Raw genomic sequence first — 10,615 nt, 5'->3', positions numbered from 1 at the left:
CACACACCTGCTGGGTTTGCCAGGTTTGGAAAAGTATTAATTGCATGGATGGTGAGTATCGTCTGGATTTCTTGAACTGGGAACCCTCGTTACACGTTTTAAAACCTATCTCCTTCCTCCGAATTTTCGCTAAATCTGGAAAGCCAAAACCATTCAACACCTTCTGCCTTCATATCAAGAACAGAAAAACAGAAAAAAACGATTAGGATCCAGCCCATCTTCTTATAAAGAGCTTTCCTCGTGAAGATCTGAACAGGGAGAACCATCTTTCTCTTTCCTCGTCTCAATTCTTCATTCCTTGATTCTGTTACTAACGCAGAGAGTGAAAACCACTCGGTGCTTTGGTAATGGTAGGCTTCTAAAACTCTCTCTCTCTCTCTCTCACCTTTTTCCCACTTCAAATCATTTCTAACATCTAACACAGAAGAACAACTTCTCAGATCTATTAATATCATTATTTTTCCTGTCAAACTTTCCTGCATGTTTTTGTAATTTTGATAACTCGTTGAAAATTGTATCAGCTAGCTAGATTAGGAATTTCTAAATGAAAAACAGGACCTTAATTTGGTGAATTTTTTGTTTGGGTGAACCCAAAAATGATTGAATTAAACTGGAAATATGAGCTAGAGAACGATATATAAATCATCTATGCGTTTGTAGAGGGGTTTGCTTACAGTAGTAGTTCAATCTTTCTTTTCTGGCAAAGCAGGAACTTGGGAGGAACGATGAGAAGGATGAGAACTTTGATTGGAGAGGTAGAAGGGTCCAATCTACAGGGCTCGGTGGCGTTAAAGCTGCTATTTTCATTTGCGGTAATATTCCATCTTTCATTTCTTTTTAATTTTATATTATGCATATATTAATTAATATGGGCAACTGGAAATCTCTCTCTCTCTAGAGTGAAAAGTAAGGGTTTCAGGAAAACTGGGAATTCAAATGGGTCCATGCCAATTCCGATCCGAATTGCACAGCATTGGTTAAAATCGTTCTTTTTAAGATGCAAATCGGTGGGAATGAGAGAATCGCTCACAACCCATTCCGAGTTAAATAGGCCAATTTACAGGTCTGATTCCCCATTATTAAAACTGTGATTAACCAACCCTGTGGTTTAATTAATTACTAGACTAGGTCTAAGTCAGTCCGAGTTTTATTGAATCATCAGTGGTGTGGAGATTTTTTCCACCCAAACTGCTCGTGCTTCCATTCTTCCACACTCAAATGGCAAATATGGGTAAGCCCAGTGTCAGGCCTTTTGTGAGTGTGGGGGATGGGGCACGGGCAGTTTTGGTGGAGAGAATCAAATACAATTGCATGTCATCGCATCTCCCAACCCTCACACATGGGCCTGTTCGTGACTAAAAACATACTTATATTGGATTAACTATGAGAGAAAAGGAATTGGGGAGACAGCCTGACTCCTCAGTGGTAACCCTAGAAACCCCAAAACCCTAAACTTATAACAATACTCTAAGGGCTTGTTTGGTTACATCAATCTTCAAATATTTAGAGATTTCAAATATATGGAGTCATAATTCATAAAATTAACTGTTTGGTTGTGGAATGAAATCAGTGGATTCATCCTAAAAACAATTTGGTAGACGTGATTTTTTTGAATGCGCAAATGTTTAGTACTTTTATAGATGGGGTGAAATCTTTGGATCTTATCCCAAACTCATAAATCTATAAATTCATGTTTTTTGTGTTAAAAGATGAATCTCTAGATTTCATGAATCTCTAGATTTCATGAATCTAAATATTTTTACAATCAAATGGGTATAAATCTAACATTTATGAATCTAGAGATTTGAAATCTATGGATTCATATTACCAAATAGGCCCTAAATGTATTTCTCAATAAGTCATTAAAATAAATAACATAACGGCGTTTTTTTTGAGAAGTATATCATATGGAGTTTATAAATGCCATTTAACTCTTGAACTTTATTTGATTGAGTAGAAATCAGAGCTAGTTTCTATTTCAATTCTCTTCTCATAATCCGCTATCATCTCTATGATTATATGCAGTTGTGGAGGTATTGGAAAATATGGTTTTCCTATCAAATGCATCCAACTTCGTTTCATATTTCACGTCTTCGATGCATTATCCGATCGCTGAAGCTGCAAACATGGTCACAAATTTTATGGGCACCTCCTTCCTACTCACAATCTTTGGTGGTTTCATCTCAGATTCCTTCCTTCCAAGGTTTTGGACCTTCATCCTCTTTGGCATAATAGAGCTCCTGGTAAGTATAGTAGTTCATGTACTCATATCTGATGTGAGATTATTATTGTTGATGTATTTGAGTTATACACAATTTATGTTATGGACATCAAAGTGGTTATGATCCGAGATTATAATGGAAGCTATAAAAATGTCCAATTAGGTCTATAAATGCTAGCTAGAAACAAGATCTTGGTATTACAAACTAGATATTGAGAGTGTAATGTTTAAGTAAAACTTGTGCTTAAACCTTAACCCTAACAATTATTTCTAACTTTATTGGTTGACACAGGGAATATCCATGCTTGCAATCCAAGCTAATTACACAAGGTTCCAACCGACCATGGGAAGAAGGCCATCCACATCCGAAGCAGCTCTGCTATTCGGTGGGCTCTATGCAATGGCCACTGGAGTGGGTGGGGTGAAGTCTTCATTGCCTGCTTACGGAGCTGACCAATTTGATCATAGCAACAAGAGGCTCATGAATTCCTTCTTCAACTGGTACTTCTTTGCCTTAGCTACAGGTGGGATTCTAGCATCTACTATTATGGTTTGGGTTGAAGATAATGAAGGGTGGAAATGGAGTTTTAAGATTGGAATCATCCTCTTCACCATCGCACTCTGCGTTTTTGCTGGTGGACTCCCATTTTACAAACATGCTCGTCCAAGGGGGAGTTCATTAAGTAGGGTTTTTAAGGTGGACTTCTTCACTAATTAATAATCTCTTTTGCCCAGATTTTCTCAAGTGATCTCTGAGGATTCATTATTTTTTTTCTTCATTTTGCATAGGTTTTTGTGGCTACAGCACGGAACTGGAAAGCACAACCCCGAGAGACGATTACTGAAACCGGCAACACTGAGAGATCTAAAAACAAGTTCAGGCAAGCCTTCTCTTATTCTCTTTGCGACATGACTTGCAATTTAACTTTGACAAACAAAATAACATTTGAAGCTTTGATATATGGCCACTAGCTTTGTAGCTTTCAATTCGGGCATTGGTCAAGTGTCTTAACATTTGCAGTTTGTATGTCACTAGTATTGAAGGTTGATTTACACCCAAGTCTTTACTTGTGGAAGTGCGGTGTTTAGATAAAGCCATAGCGGATGATGCTATAACTCCATACCAGATTGAAGAGACCAAGACATTCCTGGGCCTCCTTCCGATCTTTGGAAGTACAATCATGATGAATTGCTGCTTGGCTCAGCTTCAAACCTTCACTGCGTGCAAAGGGATTCTCATGGACAAAAAACTGTTTGGTAACTTCGAGATACCGACGCCATCTCTAGTGGTGCCTCCATTGATAATCATGATCTCCACCATCCCTATCTTAGAGCGTTTCGCAGGGAAGTTAGCTAAGAAGTACCCAGATCAGAAAAAGAGCCCACTTGCACCTCTACGAAGAATCGGTCTTGGGCTTATTTTGGCATCGGTAGCAATGGCCATAGCTGCTATAGTTGAAGCTAAGAGACGTTCAGCAGCTGTGGATGATAACATTACGCTCAAGGTCTACTGGCTTTTGTTTCAGTTCCTTTTACTTGCTTTCGCTGACTTCCTCACTCTTGGTGGAATGTTAGAGTTCTTCTATTCCGAGGCACCTGAAAGCATGAGAAGCATGTGTACTGCATTGGCCTGGTGCTCCACCTCCATGGGTTACTTCCTGAGTTCTGTGCTCGTCACAATTGTCAACGCGGTGACGAAATCTTTCGGCAAAGAGATTTTGGGAGGGGCTGGTTTGAATCACAACCGTTTGGACGAGTTCTTTGCCTTCCTCTGTGTGCTGAATTTTCTGAATTTTCTCAACTATTTGTACTGGGCCAAACGGTTCTGAGGTTTTGTAGCTAGTTAGATATATTCTAGTGTTGTTTACCCTTTTTTCTTTTCTTTTATTTATTTATTCTTTTTGTAAGAAATATTGTAGTATTTTGATGATCATGTAATTAAGAAATAAGTTTATAGTTTAATAAAAAATTCCAAAAAATGGGCTTTTGATCATGGTTCAAAGTGTTGGCAATATTTCGTCATGTGGGAGTGGGGCTACATGAGACCTCACTCTGATACGAGGTTGACAATAAGTCGATAATATGTCGTCGTTTGTTTCTCATGTTTCTTGCATTTTAATCCTATTTTGCTCCGATCTTTTACGTTTACGAGTACATCTTGCTTTGTTATCGTCGACTATTATATTGTTTGTGTCACTCAAACGGGAATTCATACAAATCCGCATGTTTTTCAGACTTTCAGTTTCACCCGCATACAACCGTACGTGTGTCTATTAAGAACAATAGTTTAGGTGATGTTTTAAGTCAAAATAACGCTCTCAGTGTGCTCATTGACCTCAAATTGGACTATTGAACAAAATTTAGACTAAAATGACTTCAAATACCCTACGAAAATAGAGGTCGATTTTTGATCGACACCCCTCCAAATGTCGCCAAACATATCGCGATATGTTGTCGTGTTGGTGGTGTCACACCCCACCCGCCGGTCTCGGTTACCTGTCTGACAACTTGTGGGTGCGATCCGTCACAAGATCCAAGGTTTTAGTTTATCAACAATATTTAAGACAAATAAAGATAATCAAGAGCAAAGACTATTCAATAACTGAATTAAATGAATTGCAGGAGCTCAAATACTCCAATAACAATAATAAAGGAAAGAAATAATAAATAAAATGGATAAGGGTTCAGCGGAAGTAAAAAAAAAGTTATATCAATTTCTTCCCAGTTTCCTTTTCTAAATCTAAAATGTGTTTTTCATGGATCTCAAGGTAAGGTGTTCTCCAATTCAACTCTATTCGCCGAGCGAACTTTCTGACCACCCTCCGTCTTTGATCATCAATAGGTGCGATAAGCGCACTCCATGCAGCTGCAGGAGCTCCCGCACATGCTATTTCCATCTCCCACTGACGGTGCCACATCTTCTTCATACGGAATGGTTCCTTCATAGAAAACCAATCCATCCTTCTGTATAATTCCTTCTTCTGTGCAGGTTAATAAACAATACAAAATAAAGACTTGAGTTCTAGAGAACTCAGTAAAAAACAATCACAATCCCATCAGTTATCCAACAATGCCAAGATACATAAATAATATGAATGAATGCAAAAATATGAATGATACTATGATTTCTAACTATGCAGGTCTCTAATAGTTGACATGCTTTAAGTTATACACCAGCCCCCCTCTGGGTAAGTCTCATCACTCTGATCCGGCAAGGACTGGCTACCTCTGTAGGGATCCTGGGAAAAAGGGGAAAGTCCACACTTGGCTCTCAATTCCATGGCTGGGGGTTAAGTCAACACTCTCTTACCACGACCATTGGTAATGAGTACTGGCGCATGTCGGGGTTTCTAATCCAATGCAAGGTCATATTGGTTACATGTCTACATGAAGTCCAGATACATCCCCTATGGCACCAACCAACTCGGTTCAGTATCCTTCGCAACCTAGGAGAGAGAATCCTCATGGACTGGCTACCGCTGTTGAACTCCACTCCTTAACCCTATGGTCATCCACATATTATTGGGGCGGATGCTCTCATGATTCCGCACGACACTCGGTCCGATCCTTGGACATCCATGAGCCCAACCCTAACATATGCATCCCTACCGTTTGTATGACTAACAGTGGACCACAATGTCACATCACTATCATCACGTGTCACTTGGTTTCAATCTCCCTACCGAAAGGGTAGTAGCATGTGGGGTACCTAATTGTGCAAATCTAGACTCTACCTAAATAATGCCATCAAATAGTAAAGACAGTGCTGGAGACATCAGCAGGCATGTGTCCCATTCCACAGCCTTCTGATATCCTTAGCTAAGATATCCCAAAATAGATACCTCATCCATCAGAACCATATACCAACTACCATCAATACATAACATTCATAATCAACACAATATGTATATAAGTAAGACAAACAGCAGTAAAGTAATATGATTCCTATATAAGACCTATAAACAACAGCATATATAAAGAAATATGATTTCAAATATACACTAGATTAACATATTATAAGTCTATTCAAGAGATAGGATGAATTGTCCTTACCTGCATATAAGTAAGATTGTCCGTAAAATGAAATCCGATAACTATTATATGACTTTTCTTTCAAACAATGATTACCTATACACAGGGTTACAGTAACATATAAGTTAAATGAATCAATTTGAATCAGAACCAAAAACCATTTGGTCTCTGTTTACCAGCCGGTCGCTTAGGTTGAGCGACCGCCACTAGTGACCGCCCCAAAAATAGTGAGTTTCAATCCGAAACTCAGACCTCTGATTACTCGTTTTCAATCCGGATTTCGAGTAATCTTGACCTAAGTCTCGAATCTATTACTCTCTAAGCCAAAAGGGTGAGGGAAAACTAACCATTACCATCAATAGATTACCCAGAACTCTCCCCTTGACTGGATTAACCTTCTCACGAAACAGGGTTTCGTTTATGGTTAGTTCATCTCAGTTAAAAAGATCCAAGGGGGTAACCACAAAGACGAGGGGATGGGTTAACACTAATTTAATGGACAAAGAGAGTAAAGAACAAATGATTAATTCATTACCTTACGCCAGAGAGTCAGAAAAGGAAAGGACTGATCTCCAAGTCACTGGCCACAACTCCGAGTCTCTTTCGGAACTTCCCCGCAGCCGTCTAACCTCCAAATCTCTCGATTGTATAGTGGAATCTTTCGGGTCAATGGACAATCTAACCAATTCTGTCACAATAATTCAAGATTCAAAAGGAAATGTACCAAATGCGATTAGGGAGAAAAATCTACATAAAATAATTTCTAAAAATAATTTAAATTAGGAAGACATTTTGTAACAAAATCTTCAAGATTAATGAGTAATCTTATCAATTATATCCTAGTGATTTAGGCCTCAAAATGCAACATGCCAAATGCGGTAAAGGAAGAGTATATACATGAAAAAATTTAAATTATGAAGGGATCTTGTAATGAAATTTTCAAGGTCAACAAATTATGTCCAAATGATTTAGGCCTCAGAAGGTAACATATTAAATGTGGTTAGGAAGGAATATTTACATAGAAGAATTTATAGGAAATAAATCAAATTTACCAAATATTGACATCAAATTAGAACAGACACCAAATTTGGGATTTTTATTTGCTACAGTAGTTGCTGCCGATGGCCATGATTTCGCCACGTCAGCAAAATTTGAATGAATAGTTGAGATTCAAACAAGGAGGGTTTATGTGTAAATATTTGTTTTTTTTTAACATTTTAAGGAATTAAATTTTATTAATTTACAAACTCAAGCCCCTCATTCACCAAAAACCCTCTCTCTCTCATTTTGTCTTCTCACATTGACGCTATTTGGGAGCATGATTCCGAGAAACCAGGGCACTCAGGTGACATAACCCTGTCACCGGAATGCCGGAGCTTCGAAGGTGGGTGATGACCTTGACAGCAAGGAAAGTGAAAGAGTCGAGACCGACTTAGACAAGAGTGGAAGTGTTGGTGGCGGTGGTGGCAGGGGAAGAAGCAGCCGCAGCACTGGTGGAGAGGCGGTGTAAGCCGGCTAGATGAGCCTGGTTCATTCTCTGATCAACGTCGACCATGGTGGAAGAACCGGCAATAGTGCCGTTAGAGAAACGCTCCTGTATTTACCCTAACTAAAACCGAACCCATGTAAAAGCCCAAATTGGAATCTCTGTCATCCCCTTGTTCGTCTTCTTCTTCTTCTACGTTAGTGAGACTGCTAGAGTAAAATCACAATATCATTATGTGGATTACAACAAATCTGGAATACCTAGTACTGTGGAGAACATATAGTCCGAGGGGCCCCTCGGAAGTGACACACCTCCACTCGGGTAGGTGTGTCCCCCTCCCTCAGAAGGTTCAGAAAGCCCCTCGGGAGAGACACACACCCACACTTGAGGAAGTGTGTCCCCTCCCTCAGGGGGTTCAGAGAGTCCCTCGAGAGTGACACACACACATACTTGAGGAAGTGTGTCCCCTCCCTCAGGGTGTTTAGAGAGTCCCTTGGGAGTGACACACACCTCCACTCGGGTAGGTGTGTCCCCCTCCCTCAAAAGGTTCAGAAAGCCCCTCGGGAGAGACACACACCCTCACTCGAGGAAGTGTGTCCCCTCCCTCAGGGGGTTCAAAGAGCCCCTCGGGAGGGACATGCACCCCGGCTCAGGTAAGCATGTTCCTTTCTTTCGGGAGGTTCAAAGATATCCCTCGGGAGGAATATACACACCCATTCGGGTAAGAACACCTTCAATAGTGACGTTGAAGACACCAAGTCAAAAGGGTCAGTTACAGATAACTACTCAACATATCCGTTCTGAGATTTGGGGAGATGGATAAGCGAATAACGACTCTATTAGGTCCGACTAAGAAGGGAGTGTACTTCCTTAGATCTCTCGCCCACTCCTTAATAGAATAGGCAAAATACAAGGAGACGCCGCCTATCCTCTATATAAACCATCATCCTACAAGGAGAAAGGTATGAGATTCAACTTACCAGTTATTCATTACGCCTAGGTTGTGTAGGCCATACTAGGGCGATCGACCGGAGGATCTATTGAACGGAGGGTCGGACTGCTGAGGATGAACCACCAACTTTTGGCTCCGTGCCTCTTTCTTCCTTTTCCTTCTTTGGCGAAGGACTAGAAGGATTGGTGGCGTCCGAGAAGGGTTTGGTCTTCCTCACACTTTTCTTCCCCATTTCATCCACGAAAAGGGTGATGGATTTTTCCAGTGAGCAGCGGATGCGTTCAGTCTTGTTTGCCAGAATGTGCAGAGGGATTTCAAAGATAGCGGTTTGAACAGTTCTAGAGAAGAACTGTGAGAGTCTAATTTATAGGGCGCATCTTCCTGGAAACCGGATGCACCTCTTGGGATTTCCCTTCGATCTTCGCCCCCCATCATTGCGACACTTCGTCCCTGGTGAGAAACGGATAATTTCAACACCTGTCTGTTTGAATGGAGGTCTTGGGAAGGCGCACCTACCGCCAGAAAGGAACGGATCATCTTGATGGCTTGCGGTTCTTGGGAGGACATTAAGTGCGATGCTTGACAGTGCCTAGGAACTTGGTGAGGAAATAAAGGCTACTTAGTGGGAAATCATCTTTCCTTTCCCAAAAAGACTTTTGGGATTTCAAATATCTTCCAGGCACGAAAAAGATGATCTTCATGCCGAAAAGATCTCCATAAAGACCAGGGGGCTAATGTTATAGTCATTGATATTTCTGGCCCAGCCGGATGGGATCAGGCCGGTCTTGGGCGGCCAGGGGCGTTTGGCCCATTTGTCCTCGCCATGAGGTCTTGGTAATAGGTGGCCCACGTGATCAGCCAAAATATCCAAATGGAATCAACACCTGACACGGCCTGGGATCTCCTCGAGATTAAAGACGACATGATGTTTGATGGCCCTTACTCGCCGAAGGGTAGGGGCAGCTGAAGGGACCCTTGTCTCACTCTGTAGCCAGGAAGTCGCCGTAAGAGGTAAAAATCCGATTTATAAGGGGAAGAGAGGCAAAGGCAGGGTAAGCTTTAGACACTCCAGCCACCATTTCTCTTAGCTTTTTAACCCTTTAAGAGGATGATCTTCATCATCTCTTGAGGGTCTTCACTCCTCAATGGAGTCTTCTATTTTCTGGCCTAGACTAACTCGATTGTCAGAGGTGGCTTCCTGTCCTCGAGGGCGGCCCACTTTCACCTTGTTTTGGTCTCAGGAGCTGGAGCGAACCATGTTGTTAAGATAACATTTCTTGCACCAACAACATGGATTATCAATGAGAGAAACCACCAACCCCCACCCCAACCAACTAGTCTCTGTTCTTTATAATTTCTAGATGAATGACGTATCATCACTCAACCACAAGATAAAAACAATAACATTGAAACTCCTGACAGCGGAAAATGTTCATATTTCTGCATCATCGAAACTACGAAAATCACAAATTGAGAATAATTGGAGAAGACATTCTATGCCATTCAGCCTCTACATCATAAGAACCAAACAAATTACAAACCGTCAGAGTATACAACAATGATCAAATTAATTCCAAAGCACAATATAAAAATCAAAATTGTCAATGAACAAACTCACTTATGAACAACAATAACAATTCAAAACACATACATTCGGAATTTTTCAAGAGACGAAGAAAATATGTCGAGGACTTAAAAGATTAGGGTTTCCGCTTCAGATCATGTAGAGGTTTTACGTCATTTTGGCAAAAATTGAATGAAAAATCGGTGAAAAATAAAACGAAATTTTGTTAAATATAGTGAATTTGACTACATATCGCTGAAAAATCGTCACATTGAACCATGATCAAAACCTACTTGTGACTCGTGAGTCTTTGTCTGTCTGGATCACCTCTCCGTCCTGTCGAACAAGAACAATGTGCTA

General features: G+C 40.7%; 1 protein-coding gene across 1 annotated transcript; it reads left to right on the top strand.

Annotated features, from left to right (window-relative positions):
* The first annotated feature begins 730 nt into the window (after positions 1-730).
* LOC149010274 (protein NRT1/ PTR FAMILY 4.2-like) lies at positions 731-4,050 on the top strand. The gene is made up of 5 exons (XM_089160707.1): positions 731-812; positions 2,026-2,243; positions 2,514-2,918; positions 3,011-3,105; positions 3,306-4,050. The coding sequence occupies exons 2-5, from the start codon at positions 2,046-2,048 to the stop codon at positions 4,048-4,050; spliced, it is 1,443 nt and encodes a 480-aa protein (XP_089016833.1). The 5' UTR covers positions 731-812; positions 2,026-2,045.
* Positions 4,051-10,615: the final 6,565 nt, after the last annotated feature.

The sequence above is a fragment of the Hakea prostrata genome, chromosome 7, assembly GCF_041222555.1.
Source record: "Hakea prostrata isolate BN-2017 chromosome 7, UWA_Hpros_2, whole genome shotgun sequence".
Taxonomy (NCBI): domain Eukaryota; kingdom Viridiplantae; phylum Streptophyta; class Magnoliopsida; order Proteales; family Proteaceae; genus Hakea; species Hakea prostrata.
Note: the sequence above shows the minus strand (reverse complement) of the source record. Positions and strands in the feature narration are given on the sequence as shown.

Coding starts and splice junctions, on each gene's coding strand:
- LOC149010274 (XM_089160707.1), top strand. CDS start 2,046: ATGGTTTTCCTATCAAATGCATCCAACTTCGTTTCATATTTCACGTCT. Junction 2,244..2,513: donor TTGGCATAATAGAGCTCCTG/GTAAGTATAGTA, acceptor TGGTTGACACAG/GGAATATCCATGCTTGCAAT. Junction 2,919..3,010: donor CATTAAGTAGGGTTTTTAAG/GTGGACTTCTTC, acceptor CATTTTGCATAG/GTTTTTGTGGCTACAGCACG.